At 46.9% G+C, this 19,665-nt stretch overlaps 1 protein-coding gene and 1 long non-coding RNA gene across 4 annotated transcripts in view; one reads left to right on the top strand and one right to left on the bottom strand.

Moving 5' to 3' along the window:
* Positions 1 to 19,665, bottom strand: part of NTNG2 (netrin G2) — a 73,663-nt gene that overhangs the window by 22,398 nt on the left and 31,600 nt on the right. For all 3 annotated transcript variants that reach the window (XM_044993034.1, XM_044993037.1, XM_044993036.1), the window contains exon 3: positions 17,265 to 17,908. In XM_044993034.1, coding sequence (XP_044848969.1) covers positions 17,265 to 17,908 — 644 coding nt within the window. The remainder of the gene's footprint in view (positions 1 to 17,264; positions 17,909 to 19,665) is intronic.
* Positions 11,205 to 19,665, top strand: part of LOC123352625 — a 29,993-nt gene continuing 21,532 nt past the window's right edge. Inside the window, exons 1-2 of the long non-coding RNA XR_006574244.1 lie at positions 11,205 to 11,317; positions 12,104 to 12,181. This is a non-coding gene — a long non-coding RNA (uncharacterized LOC123352625). The remainder of the gene's footprint in view (positions 11,318 to 12,103; positions 12,182 to 19,665) is intronic.

Genomic DNA, 19,665 nt, shown 5'->3' with positions numbered 1-19,665 from the left:
GATCCTTGGATGAAAGGCATTATATACATGCTAACGTCTACATTCTGTGCTGACTCACACCCTGTGCAACACCACTGAATTCAATGCAACTGCAGAAGGTATAAGTCAGAGCCAAAGTTAGCCCTAACTTATTACTATATGTGAAGCTGACAAACAATCACCAAGTCTTAAGTGAAGATCAGCAAAATCTTTTCACCTGTGATCCAAGGCAGACTGATGTTAAATAAACCCTCCATATCAATCCAAAACATCACCCAGACCTCCCAGTTTCACATGTTCTTCCCATGCTGAATTCCTATGGGGATAAGATAGGGGAAGGCTGACTGAGAATCACTGAGATCACCCAGACCCCCCGTTTTCTTCTTCTGAACTATCTTGGGCCCTTAGACACACAGGATATTAGAGGAATAGCTCATGTTTATATTAATGAGTCGAGACCCCCAATCCCCAAACAGGTTGTTAAAATTAAGAGCCTTTCTCCCAGGGGGTGGAGTAGTGCTAGGATATAGAACCTTTCATCCCGAGACCACCCATTGCAATCCAGCCCTGAGCAGTGATGACTGCAAGTTATGACCGACTGAATGGCTATTTGGTGCCCTGTGTGAAATGAATATAGTGAGTCTCAGGTTAGTTCTTAGTGGATAAAAGGCCACGTGTCAAAAAAACCAAATCCTCACAACTTGCTCCCTTTCTGGAAGTGACCAGAGAAAACAAAGAATGGAAACAGTACTAAGCACTTTGCAAATATTAATGACTAAACTTTTAATGAACCACTGCAAGATTGGTAGCCATTCAATACCCCTGTTTTACACATAAGGACTCAGAAGAAGAGGGGTTAGGTAACTCCTACAAAGTCAGAGCTGAGATTAGAACTCAGGGCTTGCAAGCTCTATAGACCATGGTTTCCCTGCTTATCTTACAAGTAGTTCCTCTAAGTTAGGGTTGAGGTACAATGGGCCTGATTCTTTACTACGTTGCATCTTGTGTAACATTTACATCTGTGCAAAGGGGGTGTAGAAATGTAACCACCCATGTAAGTGAGTGAAGAAGTCTGATTGGGTAGAACTCAGTTTTTACAGGTGTAAATGACCAGAAGGTGCATGACAGCGGAGAATCAGGCCTATTGAGGGGACAGTGCATAGGAGAAGCTTGTCTGGCTGCTTTCTCTGCTGTATCTGTTCTGGGAATAAACAGAGGACATCAGTCTTAAGAGGTGTAAACCTGGTACTGTTCACCTGCACTATACCCAGTCAAGAGAGAAATCACAATCTCTTGTGGAAAATATTCTATGAGCAGAAGTTTCTTTAGAATCTCCAAAGAGTCCCATCCCCATGTTTCTGATCCACTGAGTCTGCCCTTGCTGTGATCCTATTTGTGCATGGCTGGAAGATTTCACTCATAAGTTATTTTTGTTTCCTTGTTCTTATTTCCAGCAAACTATTTACTCACATGCCATGCAGAAACTGGGCAGAGTCCCTCCTTTCCAACATACAATCCTTGCTCATCTCTGACCCAGGCAGAGAAGGATATGTACACTCCATCAGGGAGCAAATTTGCTCTCTCAAGCAGGAGCTGCCAAACATAGCTTATGTTTGAGTGTCTGTGTTACTGAAGGCTGGCAATGGCAGGTAACAGCTGAAAGCTAAAAACCATAGAACTTAAAAATGCTGGGAACAGCTTGTAAATCAGAGACTCTGGAAGAGGAAAAAAAGGGTCCCCCTGTCTCAGCTGTGATGGGTTCTTCCTTCTGCCTCTGATTGACAGAAGTTTCTGCACTGATGTCCTAACCTCTTTGAATAGGCAATGACCAGCACTCTGGAGCATGGAGCCTGACTCTGTGAATTATTTAGAGTCCACGGAGCACTGGCTCCCTCTCTTGCTATAAAATTAACAAAAGAAGGGGGTGGGGGGAGTAAGCAGATAGCAGGTTAAAACAGGTCAGAGCATCACCATTGCTGAGCTAGCCCAGGCTTGAGTCCGAGAGCAAGGGCTTCAGGGAGGTACAGCACTACTCACTCTTTGTGAAACGGGACAACAAAGTACATGATTCGACTCTGGGACCCACCATTTAAAAGCCAGACTCAGACGCAGGGGTGCTACACATGGGAGGCGGCTCAGACACCTTGACCACCCAGGCTAACTTCTTCTAGCGCCTCACTGCCCTTCTGACAGACACTCCCAGTGGTCAAGGCCATGCGTTCCTAGTCTCGTTTTCTCAGCAGAGGAGAGATGGGCTCCTGAGGCTCCTGAGGCAACACTGTCATGTGGCACAAGTTTTCCTCTCCCCTCTGCAGAACTATTAGCTCCAGGTCGAATGATGGAGACCAGATGGAAGCTTAAAGTAGGCACATGGGTCTGAGGCAGATGGAACCCTAGCGCTGTTGTGTGCCACATGATGTTTTAGAAGAGTGGAGCCAAGGGAAACTCCCGCTCCTTAGCTCAAGCCTAGAGCCGTAAGCTTGGCCAGAGTAAAGGCCTGGATGACAGGGCTCCTGGTTCTGTTCCTGGCTATGCCATAGACTTATAGACAAGTTACTTTGCCGCCAATTCCTCATCTGCAAAATGGGACTAATACTTCCCAATGCAGCATGGATAATGCTTAACTAATTAATATTTGCCAGCTGCTTTGAAAGCCCCAGGAAAGGAAAGGTATTATAGCTCATTGCGCTGCTGTGCACTCGGCGATCACGTGACAAGGGGACCAAAAGAAACTACTGCTGCATAGGTCCCTGGTACCTTTTACAGTCACTCATAGATACACTATTGTAATGACAAAGCAGCAGCGTCAGATCATGTGTGAAATGTGACAATCTCTTCATGCTCCAAGGCCTTCCCCGAGTGAGAAGACTGTTCACCACCAGCTGCATTCCCACAGCAGCAACAGGGGCTAACCAGGGTTATTCAGTCATGGCCTGTACCTCCCTGGCCAGGGCCTGGGCAGCTCTTACAACAGAAAAGTGTTGCTGAGCTGCTAGTGTCTGAACTTCCGTCTGCTATAGCACGTTTCTCTTAACTTCACCCACGGTCGTGTGGCACTATGATGGGGGCAGAGAAGCTCCCCGAATCCTCTGCCCTTTTCTAGGGCTAGCGTATCTCCCCCACTCTTCTGCCTTTAGAACAGTCAAAAAAAACTAGGGGGTTCCCTCAAAGAGCTGAGGTGCTGCACCACAGCATGGAATTTGAACCTGCTCCTAACTACCAGGCCTCAGATACCAAATCTCATCCAGAGAGGGGGATGCAGCCCCGACTTGTCTTCCTACAGCTACAAGGAGCGTGAAATAAGGGTCTCTGCTGGAAGCGGGTATACGTGCACGCTCTTGCCCCCGTGCACACACCGAGCTCACTGCCCATGATGCACAGCAGCCAAGCCAAGCGCCAGCTACTGGATCAGCACTTGGGGCTACTCTCCGTCCCAGGGCAGTGGTCTTGCATTCCTCTGTCACATCGGCAGGGCATGGCTGAGGAAGGACAGGCTTCCTGGGTCAGCCACAGAATGCTTCAATCGGTCTGGCTGTCGGAGCACGTCGCGATGACTGGGCACTGTGCTTCCCAGAGAGGGCTCTCGCTCTCTAATGAGTGTAAACAAGGAAAATTAAATAAAGAGCCAGCAGCAGCAGAGACAGCCCGCCGCCCTCCCCCTTTAGTCCCAGGTCAGCTATTTCTCGCTGCCCGGCCCTATCCATAGCACAAAAGTTCCCTCGTCCAAAGGATCAATTTTACCAGGGAATTGCTTTCTGAATTCGACCTTTGAGAATCATCAATCTAACCAGAAAACTATAACTTGAGCAGCCTGACCCCACAACGCAGCACTTTTCAGACCAATCAATCAGGATGCATTATTTAATAATGAACAGCGGAGCAGCTTCCAATGGCCCAGGCTGCTGATCCCGTCACACTGCTGCTGCCTGGAGCAAAACTTTCCACTCCCGTCCCCCACCCACATCCCCAACTGTCACCCCATCTTTTGTTCTGCTTTAACTCCTTCGTCACGTTTGGCTGGGTGAAATCAACTCTCCTCCTCCCATCACCATCAGTGCCTTCAGTTCAAGGACACACGCTTCAGCTTGGCAGCAGAGGGGGAAGAACGCCTTTCTCTAGCCAAGATCCAGCAGGCAGAGAATGGAGAAAGTAGCATTAGTCCTGTCCCAAGGGTTGCAAGTCCTGCTTCTCTCTGCTCCTCTTTATCGGGTACCCAACTGTCTGAGCCAGGGCAGGACCAGGAAAAGGGGTTTAGGATCTAATCCACGATATTAGAGAGGTGGACAATGCCACAAGTCCCAGCACAGGCTACTGTACACCTCTCCATTCTCAGGGCTGCCACAACTCCTCTCCCTTTCTACCATCATAAAATGATTCCTCCAGTAAGGTCTGTCTGGCTCAAGGGCTGCTGGGGGGGGGAGCCTTTCCCCTTTAAGTTGCTGGTTCAAGCCTAGACCAGGGGACAGTGGTTACCATTTGATAATTATTCAGTGACCTTTGTGTGAAATGAGTGTGGTGGGTCTCAGTCCAGTTCCTCATGGGTAAGTTTCTCTAACACAAAAACCAGCAGAGGAGGTGGCATCAGCAGAGAGACCAAGTACTCAAGAGTCTCAACTTCTCTCATCCCCGGCCTCAGGGCAATATGGGGGAAGCATATGTGGCTTGTCCATGCTGGGAATAAACAGAAGAATGTCAAACAGTATTCCCTAGTAATAGGCCTGAATGCTGTAGTAACACTACAGTATTGGCTCCAAACGCTGCTGCTTACATTACTGAAGCATTTATTGATTTTTAATGCAGGTCCTTTAGCCGTCCTCCTCTTCCCTTTGGAAATGATGCAGCGTAGCCTAGTCTGCCAAGGCCTAAGCCAGGGACACAAGGAGAACCACAGGGCGCCAGGGAAAGTTTACAGGCGTGTAGGCATCGTTTTGCAGCCGTGAAGAACATTTCCTAGTCACCTCCATTTCTAGGAGTCAGCATTCCGGAGGTGGGCGGCAGCTCTCAGTGAGAGAGGCACGTCGGTGCCAAGTCTCCGCGTGAGAGACGGAGGGCCAGCACGCTTAAGGTTTCTAAGTGAGGAGCCGGCGAGACTAAGGCAAGTGCAGCAGACTTCCAGCATAGCTGAAAGAATGAAAAAGGCAGCCACCACCCTGGTCTTTCATTCATCATAAAATTAAAACATACATAGTTTTTTTTAAAAATCCACTGAGATAGTCGATTTGATTCCCAGGATTTCCGTGTCCTTTACAATCACTGAATTCAGTCGCACAATGCCCCTGTGAGCTAACTAAGGGTCCTTATCCCCATTTTACAGATCAAGAAACTGAGACAGAGAGAGAAGTTAAATGACTATCCACATAGTGGAGGGGCTGAGAACCACTGAAGCAAACTGTAAACCCTGTATATGATGGAAATTACTTCAAGCCAGGGGGTGCTGCCACACTCCTAGCACCCCTAGTTCCAGCACCTATGTGACTCTCCCCCAGCCCCCCAAAAAACACACATGGACTTTCATTTGCAGAACCAGAACCCAGAAACCCTGACTCCCAGTCCTCTGTTCTAACCACTGCACCACACTGTACTGCTGCTCTAGGGATGGGGAAATGCTCAGTAAGTGGGTACGTTGCCCTGCTCACTTTCCTTGCACTCATCACCCCTGAAACTTTTTGTCCCCAGTACTCACTCTCCGGGAGCTTTAGATTCATGGATCCCAAGGCCAGAAGGGACCATTGTGATCATCTAGTCTGACTTCCTGTGTAACACAGGCCGTAGAATTCCCCCAAACTAAAGAAGGAGCCCTGGCCCCAAGCCCCCTCCATCTGAGTCAGACATACACACTGTACATACAAGCAGCTCGAGGCATCCAGAATTTCCAGAGAGGTGTGTGACTGGCATACAGGAGAGTGATGGAAGGGGAGAAGCTGGGTTCCTCCAGTGCTCCCTTTCACACCATTACTACAGTGGGAGATGACCTCTACTCACCAATGTCTCTCAGCCTCCATCTGTCCTCCCTTCCCTCCTCCATCACCTGCCCTCTCTCCACAGCAGAGAGGAAGGCCAGTCTATACTTCAAAGCTGATAACTTTGCCACCATCTTCTTAGCAATGCAGATTGCGTCTCAGGCTAGAGATGGAGAGCTCTCCTACTCCCCAGTCAGAGACCATCTAGACTCACCCTAGAGCTCAGCAATGGAATCGCTCCCAATTAAAATCCCTTCCTCCACCCTGCTTATCACAGCTGGCATCAGAAAAACTCAACACAGGAGTGGAAAGCTGTTATTGTCTGCCGTCCAAAGGATGGATTATGATGGCTTTCCACTGAATTGTTTGCTCACTGTAACTGATGAACCTTTAATGAGTCTCCCGGGACCATGTGTTTGAAGGGAGCTCTTTCCTCTTTGTCCCTGAGAAAGTCCCTCTTTCAACTAATCTTGGCTCTCATGAATACATGAATAACTATTTCCCCCCCCTTCCCACTATTGTCGTCCACAGCCTGTGCTTATACACAGCAACTTATGCAGCTCTCTGACGATTAACCCCGTTTCTACCTAATTCTTTGCAACTGTTCTGGCAGATCAGCAAAGCATGAAGCAACTATTTCACTAACATCACAGCAAGTCTGCAAATACAAAATACAATGGCCATTGCACTGGGACTCTGTGCTCCATCTGTGCACCCAGAAGCTCGTGAAACAGTTCCCAGTGAATACAGACTGTAGGCGGCTCCCTGCTTTCCCAGAAAGAAGAGTTTTCTATTTGGATTCAAATTCCTGGGAAAAAAAAAACCTAGTCTGGGTTTCTCACTATCCCAGATTGCAAGGTGGGAAAACCTCATGCGGTAAGTCAGCCCAAGTAACCTCAAGGTGCAGAACACACTTGTCATGTCAACATCAGATGACTTCAGCAGCACACAACCCACGATTTGATCTTATAGTGCAGATGCATCACATGACTAGAGATGGGCCTGAACTGATTACGTGGGAGCCGAATCCCCAACGCTGCCACCTCTGAACCCTGGGGAAATCCATATCCTGATCTGAACGTCCCCATTTCAGCCTCAAACCACCACTCCAGGTCTGAATAAGGCTGCATTGTTGGGAAATTCAGCTCCCGATCCGAACTTGGCAGCTTTGCATAAGACAGCCTAATGTCCTGGGTCCTCGTAGTGTGGAACAAGGTATGTGTCACGCTGCCTCAATGTGCAGGACACTTCACATAATGCATCCACTGTACAGCGCCTGACAGAGCAAAGCACCGTACCGATTAAACTCATCCCTGAGATGCTTTTCTCCTCCCAGCCTCCATGAGCAATACTCTCCACAGAGATTCCTAGCAACAGAGAGTTGTTATGGACTGATGAATTCTACTGGAACCCTTGAGGGAAAAAAAAACTATTTGTGCTGCCCTTAGAAATTCATTTGGAGTTGGGTTATCAAGAGAAGACCATCTAAAAGATGCCAAGATGATGAGCATAATGGATAGCCACTCTACTGGGCGCAGCAATTCATTTTAAATAAATTGCCACTCAGCAGCAGTCAAAATACTGCTGAACTTTGGAAAGGATTTCCCCTTATCATTATTTACATTCAGAGCAGTCATTTTAAAAACCCTTCCTAGGTAGGGGCCTGGGGGCAGACGAGGAGGAAGGGTGAAAAGGATGTACCACGGATATACTAACATAAATATTTGCAGAGTAATGTGTATAAATGCTCTCTGGACTTTCTCCTGGAACACAATAATGCCTGCAATTGAGTTCATTGGCCAAATTTAATTTGGGCTCCTGTAGAAGTCTCTTTATATTAAGTGCTTTAACATACATCACCTCCTCAGTCTATCGATGAAATTCTATTATCTGCTCAGGACCGGACACAACTCGGCAACAAAAGGAAAGAAGGCTCCACAAAACAAAGCCAGAGGCAGGTAATAGGACCTTGGGCATCTCTCGGCTGGTATTGATGAAGTGTCACTAGTGCTTGGACAAAGGAGGAGCTTTCTGTGTCTCCCACTCTCTCCCCCTCTTACTGCAAGCCTGCAAGGACTCTCCTCCATTTTGCAGCAATTACAGTAATAGCATTTAAGAGTCTTGGGGAAATATAAGCAAACAGCTGATGTGAGTTAATAACTTAATTTAACTATACGGCCTGGAGCCAGATTTCTCTTAAACTAGAGTTAATTCCAGTTCAGACCATTTCCAAAGAAACTCCATCCACACAATCCTCCTGCAGTGAGAGGGAACACACTCAGCCAATGGAATATTGCATCATCAGAACACTCTCACTAGCTGACTGGCAATCCTCAAAACCAGGATGCTATAGTTTATTGGGAGCCAGTTACCCCTAACATGGGTGACACATACCACACCTCTTGAGAATCCCAAGAACAGTGCAGGGGAAGAGTGGTAGGCACATTGTACTCAGTAGCAGCATCTCAGCAGAGGGAAGCCCAAAATGTATTTACAATATTTTGCCCATGTGTATTTTTCCTGCTGCTAACAGGTGGAGATGCTGCTCCCAGTCCCCCGTCCAGTCCTCTGTAAAACATGTCTGATCACTTGTCAGTTGTTCTTCAGAATCTAAGAACCTCACTTCTAAAGCAACCCTGTAGCAGTTGTCAGATGACTGAAGATAGCAAGCGATGATTCTACACATGTAGAGATTCTCCTACAACTTTCTAAATAGACAGAGGGTTAGGAAATTCCATGCACTGAAAGACAGGCTGAGACCAAACAGAACTCATTTCACACAGGTGTACCGATTTCCAGATTCCAGTCTGGATCCTCAATATGAAAACACAAAGGGCTGTGGCCACTGCACCATACAAAGGGACAGAATCAGGAGGCTGCAGCTCAGCTGAGCAGAGGGGTAATTGTCTCTCTTTAGGCAAGATGTTATATCTAGTACCACCAACTATCATGTTTTGTGGTACAGGATGATTTGGAGGGCAGCAAAGAATAACCCCCTGCATGTGAACAACAGGGGACAATTAACCAGCTGCACTATGGGGCTGTTTGGGGAGGGTCACGTTCCTTTGAGTCTGAAGCTGCAGGTACTGGCCATTGCGGGAGGCAGGATAGTGGACTAGTGTTTTGGTCTGCTATGGCAAACTCTATGCTCTTATTCAAACAGAAAGAAATGCAACCCTGGCAGGGAATCCATGTGTAAAAGTGTGTACCTCACAGCAGCATGAAACAACAGGAGAAAAAAAATTGCAAACCAAACCATTGGGAGGTGGAAAATTTAAACCAAAAAATACCCACCACCAACAAAAGAACCTTCACAGAAAGAAAACAAATTGTGAAGGGAGAGGCGGGGAACCTAAAACAAACAAGCTATAAAACCGAAAATCATCTCTTCTAATTAATTAATCCTTGGCTTGACAAAGGCCCAGCAGTCGAGGTATTATTATTCTCTAAGCCTATTTCACATGTGCATTTTGTAATATAAATAACATCTCTGAGCTCACATTGCACATTTTTCTCAGAGGACTACTTAGGTCTGGAAAGAAAGAGAGCGAAAGAAAGAGAGAAAGGGGAAAAAAAGGGGAGAGGAAGAAAGAGAGGAATCTGTTAATTAGTCTGAAATTGATTCACTTCTCTCAAATCTGATTTCTCATAACTGAATCTCTGTGTCCTGGCTACGGCACATTAACTTCAATTACTGCTTATTAATACCTCTGTGATGGAGTGTGCCCTAGTGAATGCTGCTGTGCCTGACATTCAAGAGAGGAGAAAATTACCCCAAAGAGATGCTGCATGATAGGAGCAGAGTGTGGCCTTTTCTATCTCACCTACCTGACAAGCCCCCTGTGACTCTGCACACAGGAAAAGAGACGAGGAGCCTCATTCATTTACTCTCACATGGTTAACTGGGTTGGTTGCTGTTCTGAGCAGAGAACTAAGCTACGAACAGAGAGCTGTGTGGAAAGGTCTTTCCGTTTCCCTCCCTTGCACTACCCCGTCTGACGCGCGCACACACATACACATGCAGGCCAAGGGCTTTCTCGTTTCTATTCCTGTCCTAAGTTCTGTGCATCTCCAGTTACTCAGCAGATCAATAGGGACAGGATGGAAGAAGAAAAAGAACACCAAGGAAGAGCAAGAGAGTAAAAATAAACTGCCAGACGTGAACTGAGAGAGAGACCTAGCTGAGCTAGTGGGATGTAAAGGTACAGATGGAGAGGGGTGCATGTGTATGCGCTGGGGGGGAAAGCAGAGTCAATAGTATGCTCCAGCCAACACCACACTTAGCACCCACAAAATGAAGACCTCCAAGCCTACCCAGAGCTTCAATGGATTGCCCCACATTCTCCTCCAGGATACATATGGTCCCCAGAAAAGTGCTGCGGCCTACAGAATGTGGATGTTAGAATGAGGCCAACAGCTTCCATTAGTCTGAGTCCTTTTAACCTCTGCCCTGCTCTCGTTCCAGGAAGTTTTGTCAGGTTCCTGTGATGATTTTTCTTCTAGAGAAGCTGGAATGGGGGGAAGGGAGGGTTGCTGGGAGAGCCCAGGAGCTTGCAGAAATGCCATCTTGACCGAAGGAGGATTTGTGTAACCTACCAGCAGGACTACGGGTTCTGGGGTGGCCCATCCAACAGCATCACAGTATCTGTAACAGGAACACACTGTCCTGCGGAGGAATTAGATAAACTGCACTGAATTCATGAGCTAAGTCTAATGACAGAAGTACATAGGTGTAAATTTTCAACAGTGGGAGTAATTAACCATTGGAACAGTGGTGGAGTCTCCATCACTGACCATTTTAAAATCAAGATGGGATGTTTTTCTAAACGATCTGCTGTAGGAATTACTGTGGGGAAGTCCTCTGGCCTGTGTGATACAGGAGGGAAGACTAGATGATCACAATGGTCCCTTCTGGCCTTTGAATCTATGAAAGCTCCACTGACTCATGTGCTGTGTTGGTGACAAAGGGTTTTGTTTAAGTGATGATCAAATTCTTCTCCTGACTGTTAAAGCCAATTGGAAACTGGCTAGCTGCCTCTGTACTCCAATCTCATCAGTATCACAAATGAAGTCACTTTATACCAAGATGCTGGACGTCAGTTAAAGTTGCCAGTCTTAGTTAACTGATCGGAGGGCCACTCAGCCTGAAACTTGGTGATGGACTATTAATTAAAGGAGAGGTGCCTAAATTTTGCCCACCTGAAAGCCACCCGAGCAACCTATGCCTCAGAACCACACCCACTGCAGTAGACTGCAGCTGCTCTCATTTGTAATATGGAGGAGCAGCCCACAGAGACTGCTGTTCCTAACATGAAATGGTCCACCTTCATCCAACTGGCTGCCCAGATCTGCAGGTCACTGGATCCAACACCGTGCAGGTAAGTTGTTTTTTTTTCCCTCTGGTTTTAAAAATGTTTATTTTTTTGTAATTATAGTCTCCCTCTTCCTTTGTAATCTCCTTTCCTGATCCCCAACGTAATACACCATCTTATCTATGCACTTGCCCCTTTCTGCACACAAGTATTCACTCCCTTGCCCTGGAATCATTCAATACCCTCCCCTCCTCCTTACAGCCCACTGAAGCAGTCCTGGGTATTCTTAGCTACATCTCTCTTTCCAGTGCAGTGTTTATATCAGGCTCACATCGGTTTCCCCCTTACTTGCACCTGGTGACCCTTCCTTGCTGAGATGTACACAGGATTTGATTTGGTTTTAAATACCTGCGTCCTAATTAGCTTCACTTACAGTCAGTATTAGATTAGTTGTCAGGGAAAAACTGCTGGCTGGAATTGAAGTAACCAAGGGACTGGCGGGGAGGGAGTCAGTTTAGATGAAGACTCCCTCACACCCACCACCCAGCCATGGCTCCTCTCCAACAAGCAAGAATTCCTCCCACCACCCTCTTGGTATTTCAGTTGCAGAGCTGGCAGCTGTGGGCAAGCCAGACTGAGGGACACCTCTGCCTCTCCACCCTCAATCTGGCCCATGAAGGAAGGGCCTGTCCTCTTGGGGAAAGGACAGAACAATTGCTAGTTTGAGACGAGGGGAGAGCAAAGGTAGCTCAAAGCTGGGTCTCATTTTATCAGCAGGCCTAAAGTTTGGAAGCAGAGAAGAGGCTGTGTAAACAGTTCTGATTTCAGCCCACTCTCTCTCCCCACCCACAGAAAACTCAGAGTACTCAGAAAACACCCAAACCAGTGTGCTTGTGAAGTCACCCTGCACAGCTGAAATGTTAACTGGAGGTGAGTGGAGGGACCAGGGGAGCAGAGATGCCACTGTTCTGCAGCAGGCATAGGCAGCCTGCCAGCTCTGGCAGGAGGGAGCTCTTCAGACATTTAAAAAGCAAAAACAAAACCATCAGTAATTGTCCCCCTACTTAAAATAGTGCTGTAATTTCCACTGGTCATTTGTAGTCTAACCCTCCCTTCTCTTCATCCTCCCCTTCCCTATGAGCCCTAGAGACACATTACACAACCCACTGCGGCTTCTACTTGTTTGAGGAAAGAACAAATAAATAAATCAAACGTTAATCTCATTAAGTTTGGGGTCAGAGCTGGCTTTAGCTTCTGAGGCGCCTCGCTCAAAAGCCGAAGCTTGAATGGCAAATATTGAGTAAGTGGAACTCCACACAAACACAAGGGCTGGGATTTTGTTTTAAACCTTCTGTGCTGTGAAGGTCTCATTTACCTTCCTCTTAATACCAGAGAGAATGAAAAATACCAGAGTGGAGAACCCTACGCAGCACAGAAAGGAGGGACAGAGATCAAATGAAGTACCCAGTGAGAAGAGAAGGGAAAAGTCCCAACAGCTGTAGCAATTCCACTGAATGTGAAAAAAGCTCCAGCACATTTATATTCGATACCAATTATTTTATTTTAACAAGTACAGGGGGGTGGAGAGGAGAAGCCCCTTCTGCTATGCTCTGAGTGGGGCTCAGAGTAAATCTTCAGTGCCTCCTACACTACACTGCTCAATGATTGCAGGAGGGCTCAGGGTTCACACAAACACATCGCTCCCTCAGTCCTGCTCACGTGAGTAAAATCCTGGAACCTCTCAGGCCATTTGTGAAAGCCGCCCTTTGTCCTTGAACATAAGAACATAAGAAAGGCCGTACCGGGTCAGACCAAAGGTCCATCTAGCCCAGTATCTGTCTACCGACAGTGGCCAATGCCAGGTGCCCCTGAGGGAGTGAACCTAAAAGGCAACGATCAAGTGATCTCTCTCCTGCCATCCATCTCCATCCTCTGACGAACAGAGGCTAGGGACACCATTCTTACCCATCCTGGCTAATAGCCATTTATGGACTTAGCCACCATGAATTTATCCAGTCCCCTTTTAAACATTGTTATAGTCCTAGCCTTCACAACCTCCTCAGGTAAGGAGTTCCACAAGTTGACTGTGCGCTGCGTGAAGAAGAACTTCCTTTTATTTGTTTTAAACCTGCTGCCTATTAATTTCATTTGGTGACCCCTAGTTCTTGTATTATGGGAATAAGTAAATAACTTTTCCTTATCCACTTTCTCAACATCACTCATGATTTTATATACCTCTATCATGTCCCCCCTTAGTCTTCTCTTTTCCAAACTGAAGAGTCCTAGCCTCTTTAATCTTTCCTCATATGGGACCCTCTCTAAACCCCTAATCATTTTAGTTGCTCTTTTCTGAACCTTTTCTAGTGCTAGAATATCTTTTTTGAGGTGAGGAGACCACATCTGTACACAGTATTCGAGATGTGGGCGTACCATGGATTTATATAAGGGCAATAATATATTCTCAGTCTTATTCTCTATCCCCTTTTTAATGATTCCTAACATCCTGTTTGCTTTTTTGACCGCCTCTGCACACTGCGTGGACATCTTCAGAGAACTATCCACGATAACTCCAAGATCTTTTTCCTGACTCGTTGTAGCTAAATTAGCCCCCATCATGTTGTATGTATAGTTGGGGTTATTTTTTCCAATGTGCATTACTTTACATTTATCCACATTAAATTTCATTTGCCATTTTGTTGCCCAATCACTTAGTTTTGTGAGATCTTTTTGAAGTTCTTCACAATCTGCTTTGGTCTTAACTATCTTGAGTAGTTTAGTATCATCTGCAAACTTTGCCACCTCACTGTTTACCCCTTTCTCCAGATCATTTATGAAGTGCAGTCACAGTTACTCCTCAGCCTTATGAGTCATCCAGAGGGGCTCTATCCAGGCTGTTTGGCTCTTCAAAGGGAAAAAAGAAGTGGCCGGAGTATGGAAGTGGGAGCAAGGGACTCCTGAGTTCTAATCTCAGCTGTGACACCAACTTGCTCTGTGACCCTGGGCAGGTCACACGACCTCTCTAGCTGGGTCTCCTACTCCTTGCCTGCCTCACAGAGGTGTTTATGAGGCTTAGATAGTTAATGTTTGTAAAATACACTGTGTTTGGCTATAGCATTTCTTATGATGAATAATTGGACAGTAGGCAAATCTCAACTGGGCTGTAAGCTCCATGGGGCAGGATCGTTTTGGTTGGACCACGTACACTGACAGCACTGTATAAATAATACTCGATCTTGGGTTGCCCACACAACAGGTACAAAGTTTATACATTTTTGAAACCCAAAGGCCATTATGCAAAGGCACCAAGTATTTGATCCTAATTTACCCCTTTCAGAGATGAGACTCCTTCCAAACATGTCATGGCCCCACCGTCCAACCAAACGTGATGGATTGATACACCACCTACAACTGTCTTGCCAACATAGTCATTCAGAGTGTGCTTACTGGAGCTGTGACTCGATTACCATGGCTTTGCCACTGCTGTCAGTAGCCACCACCACCCACACCGGCTGCTTCCACCCCAAGCTCTCAGCGAGCGCACCCTGTGAGAAGCAGACCCCCAAGTGGGCTGAAGGAGGAAAGGGAGATACTCGCAGGAGAGGGAGTGAAGCCGCTCCCTCATAATAAGGGCAAGGAAAAGAGAAGCGGGTCTAGGCACCTTCCTCATCTCCTCACTCGACTTCCCATTTTTCGCCCTCTTGCCCTGTCCCTTTGTTTCCTCTCTCTCTTGCTCAGTTCTTTTCCCTCCTCCCCACATGTTCCAAACAGCCTACGTTCTACACAAGCCTGACATGGAGGGAAATCTGCTAATGCAGAGAGCAGGGCAGGGATGTGCCATCAGATGGGGCCCCTCCCCCCCCCAGGTTAAAATTCCACCGCCAAACAGAAGGGAGGGTTGGAGTGACTTCCTGTCTCTGTTGGAGTCACCCACTCACTGGACATTGCTCAGTCATCCCTGCCAGAGGCTCAGAATAATACTTCTGAAGGGCAGATTTTTACTTATTTATTTTGCCTTTGGAACAGAACGGATTGTGCCCAGCAAGGACACCCTCAAAGTCTGTCCCAAGTGATGCTGCCTGTGTCCTGGGTTATAGAGCTGAGAATGTATCTTTGTTGAAAGGGGAAAACAGACACGTAGGTTCCCCAGCCTCTCACAGTTTCTCCCTGTGAGCAGAAACATAAGTGGTTACCTGGCTGCATTGGCAGCTAAAGGGGAAAACTTTTGTGGGAGCCTCTGCTAATAAACTGGCAGCCCATTGCTGAATCAGGGCAGCTATGAATCTGGTAGCCAAACTTCTCCCCTAATACAGTGCACCTACTGTGCTCCCTGCATCACCCTGTCCCCCTGCCCCCCAAGTGAGGGACCCTTTCGTTTCTTTGCATGGTTTCCTTTTTCTTGGCATGAATTCAGAAAACCCAACCATGGTGGCACCTCCCAAACATTTCTACTTGCAAATCTTAGCAGCAAGCAGTTTGGAAATGCTACAAGATGCTCTTCTGTCACTCTGGTGATCGTTGAGAGCCTTGCTAGTTGGGTGGGATTTTTTCCCTCCTGCTTGCAAGTCTCACACAAGCTGGATGGGAAATTAGCCAGCTCGGCGCTTTTCCACCTTACTTTGCTTTTTCGGTTGATGTCATAATGTAACATATGGCATTGCACAGAGAAATAAGCACTGAAACCAAGGGAAACAAAAAAATTGCCAGTGGGATTAAACTTCACAAAGGCCCCATGTGACTGAACCATTGACAGCCTGGGAGTGGGGCTCAGTGGGGTAGACCATCATCTCTGAAGAGCCAGGTTCAAATCTTGACTTGCATCATAAATTAAATGGCGTTCAGTGATTGGAGCCTAGTATCCCTCCCCCCGAGCCTTCATATGTCACTCATCATCTTAACCTTAGTGAGGTTTTCAGAGCAGAGACTGTCCTCCTGTGTGTCTGTACATGTCTCCCTCGGGAGAGGCCAAAGGCTGGAATAGCAGCAGAGTAGGTGTCAGGACTGAGGTGAATTGGTAGAGCTGTGTCGGTGCTCGGGACTATAATAGCAGCAGGTAATGAAGGTCAGGACTGAGGTGTTACAAGAAGACTTGTGTGCATAGAGCAGCAGGGCAAAGTAGATTTTCAGTGGATGCTATTCCAGGCCCCTAGCCCGGGAGATGAATCTCTTATTTGTGATCCCTTGAATTAACACTGTTAAATCTCTGGTCACATCTGAGTGGGTGTTTGGCCTTTCCCAACAACCTACTGTGCTACCTGATAGACTGCGCTGCTAAATGGGTTTGGGGTCAGATAGTTTGATGGGAAGAAGAGCAGCAGTGCTAGCAAGAAGGGAGATCGGTGAAGGGGTTGGAGGAAGCTGTTGACCTAACTCAAACTTACCCAATCAATATTCAGAGGCATCCCTTCTTCCAGGGTGAAGATGATCAACTTTTTGGCATATTTTATGCCATCCCTCTGGTTGGGGTGAAGGAAAGCCTATGTCTGCATATCCAGAGAGCCTCCTGCACTTCTATGCTGATTTTCATTTCAAAGTGCTTTATAATGTTAATTAAACCTCAAAACACTCTAATAATATTGACATTAATACCCCCATTTTATTGGTGGGGGGCAGTGGAGAAAGAGGGGGGCTGAGTGACTTGGCCCAGGACAAAGAGCAAGTCAGTGGCAGAGCTGGGAATAGAGCTCAGAACACTCACTTCCCAACTCTTCAATCCCCTGCTCTTGCCGCTAGATTGGCTATTGTGTTTGAGTGCAGGGACTCAGCAAATCTTCATGGCAGACTCGCACTTCCTTCAGGAGGCTCATGTGTAATCCCATTACGGGACATGCCACCCATCTGCTCAAATGCTGATATTGTCTTGAATTGGGAAAGTGGAGAGGAAGGGGAGAAATACTAAGTTGATGATCTGATGGGTCGACAAATGCATATAGTTTGGTTCTTCCTAATATTAACACAAGGTCTCCTTCCCCATCCCTTCAAGAAGAGAGACAAAAATAGATATAGTAACTGTTACCTGCCGGTGACTTCAATGTTGGAGACAGCATAGAAGTATTTGTACAAGTTCTCCCTCTGCACATAGGTGCCCCCAAGTGCCGGTCTCAGCAACCTCATCCGCAGGTCAGTCACGGTGAAGAAGTCCTTCAAGCCCTTGGCGCTCTCCAGCCTGGTGTACAGGTTGTCCATGTTCCTGAAGTCCTGGCCAGCAAAGATGGCAAAGCGATCCCTCACCTCCAAACGCACGTTCTTTTCCTTCTTGGAGCCCGCCCAGCGGGAGTACTCCTCTGTGCAGATGATCCTGTTGGCACTGGTGGTAGAGAGGTCTCTGACCCGCCGGGCTGGCATGCCAAAGGCTTCCATGCAGTCATCCGCGTAGTACTGGTATGGGTGCCAAGTCCTCCCATTGTCCAGAGACTTCTCCAGCATCATGATGGTAGGGCGTCCGTACTCGAAGGTCACCACAATGTCATCTGTCAGCTCAATGCTCTTGTTCCAGGAAAGTGTGATGTTAGCCAGCAGGGGTTCTGGGTAGCGGCTCCAGGTCACACTCTGCCAGTAGGTGGCCAGCCCTTCATCCTCTTTGTCGAACATCAGCTTTGGTGGGTGGGCCAGGTCAGGGGTGGAAGCGTCACACTCATCGCTGCACAGGTACGGGTTCTCCTGGAAGATGAACAACAATAAGAGAAGAAGTGAGCCTTAGTGTTGTTAAACATGGGGCTGGGAGTGCCACCTATTATTCAGGCTGCCCACACTTCCTGTGACAACATCCTGTTTTCAGTTGCTTATAACATTACCACATTTTAACCCTTCAGGATGAAATTTGACATGCTGGGTATCTCTCAGGCTGAAATTTTTGGAAAATTTCAGACAAAATGGTTCAGCCATTTTCAAGATGAGGCTAAGAGAGAAGGTGGGTGTTCTGCCCATGTTAAAACACTGGCTGAGACTGGATGAGACCAAGACTGGAGGAGAGGAGAGACATATCGGATGAGGAGCTGGGAAAGGAGAACTTGGACTGACAAGGGAGGAAGATTGGAACTGGGTGTAGGGGGGAGAGGGAGGATTGGGATTTAGACATAAAACTGGAGAGAGAGACTAGGACTGGCTGGGCACGGAGACTGGGATGAGAAGCCTGAGGAGTGGAGACTGGGACTGAGACAAGGAGCCAGAGGTTGGGAAGAGACAGGACCGTGACAGGGACAAGATGGAGGGGATGGAGCAGAAAAGCTCAAGCTTGGGTGGGAATGGGCAGGCACTGGGGTCTATGCCCACTGCAGCACATTCCCTTCCAGAGCCAGGGAGGAAACCCAACATTCCTCTGCTGTCAGCAAATATCTCTGAAACTCATTGGCAAAGTGTGCGTTTCATCCCCCTGTAGTGCTGGCCCACAGAGTGGATGAGAATCCCCTATTGCTAGCATGGACTCCATTAGCTCAAATGGCAAAGGTCTGTGCAGTGGAACTAAAGGTTTCAGCCCTGCTGATGAACTGTGTGGGTGTCAGTGATGTCATGTGTTGGAATTTGTTTATTCAGTTTGTTTTTAAAAATATAGGAAACTTCACCCACAACCTACAATAAAAGGAACATTATTACGGTTGCACTCAAAAGTTAGGAAATGCCAGAATTAAGGTTGCCTGTGTAATTAAAGACTGTGTCACAATACACGTGCCCAAGGGAGCTGAATTCACATTGCATGGGCAACCTTAATTCTGGCATTTCTTAACTTTCGAGTGCTTGACTTTGTAACTTTAGTGATATTGGTTTAATACAGCTGTGTGCAAAGAACCAGAGGCCGCTGCAACCACAGAAGGACAGTAGTAGATAGAGATGGAGCAAAATTATCAGACTAGCAAACTCTTCTCCTGGTATAAGACATTTGATATTAAACTGACACTTCAGCTAATCTTTAAAACAAAAGGGGCTTGATTATTTTATTGCCTTTTAACAACACTTGCAGCTCTGCAAGAAGAATAAGGGGGATCAATGCTATGCTTCAGACTCACTTACAGAGGTCAGGTATGAATTTAGAGCACTGCACAACTGACCAAGTGTTTTGTGATGGTTTTTCCCATCTTCCTTTGAAGGAAAAAAATACATTGGCCAGTAGTTGGTTGGATGGACCAGTGGCCTGATCCCATATGGTAAGGCTTATGTTCCATTGTGTGTGTGGGGGGGTGTATTTATAGCATACTGGTATAATTTAAGATATAATATAGAGCAATCATCCAACTCCCTACCCTCTCTCTATAATGAGGAATTACTTGCATTCATTACTGAAATGCAGACACCTATTGGATGGAATGTAGGAGTTATTTAACAATACACAGCAGCACTATATGAAAGTGTCTGATGGAAAATGAAGAAACCCACATCCAATTGAAACTGTAGGAGAAATTTAGCATTGGGTCATTCTCATA

The sequence above is a fragment of the Mauremys mutica genome, chromosome 18, assembly GCF_020497125.1.
Source record: "Mauremys mutica isolate MM-2020 ecotype Southern chromosome 18, ASM2049712v1, whole genome shotgun sequence".
Classification (NCBI taxonomy): domain Eukaryota; kingdom Metazoa; phylum Chordata; order Testudines; family Geoemydidae; genus Mauremys; species Mauremys mutica.
This window is presented reverse-complemented; position numbering and strand designations above follow the sequence as displayed.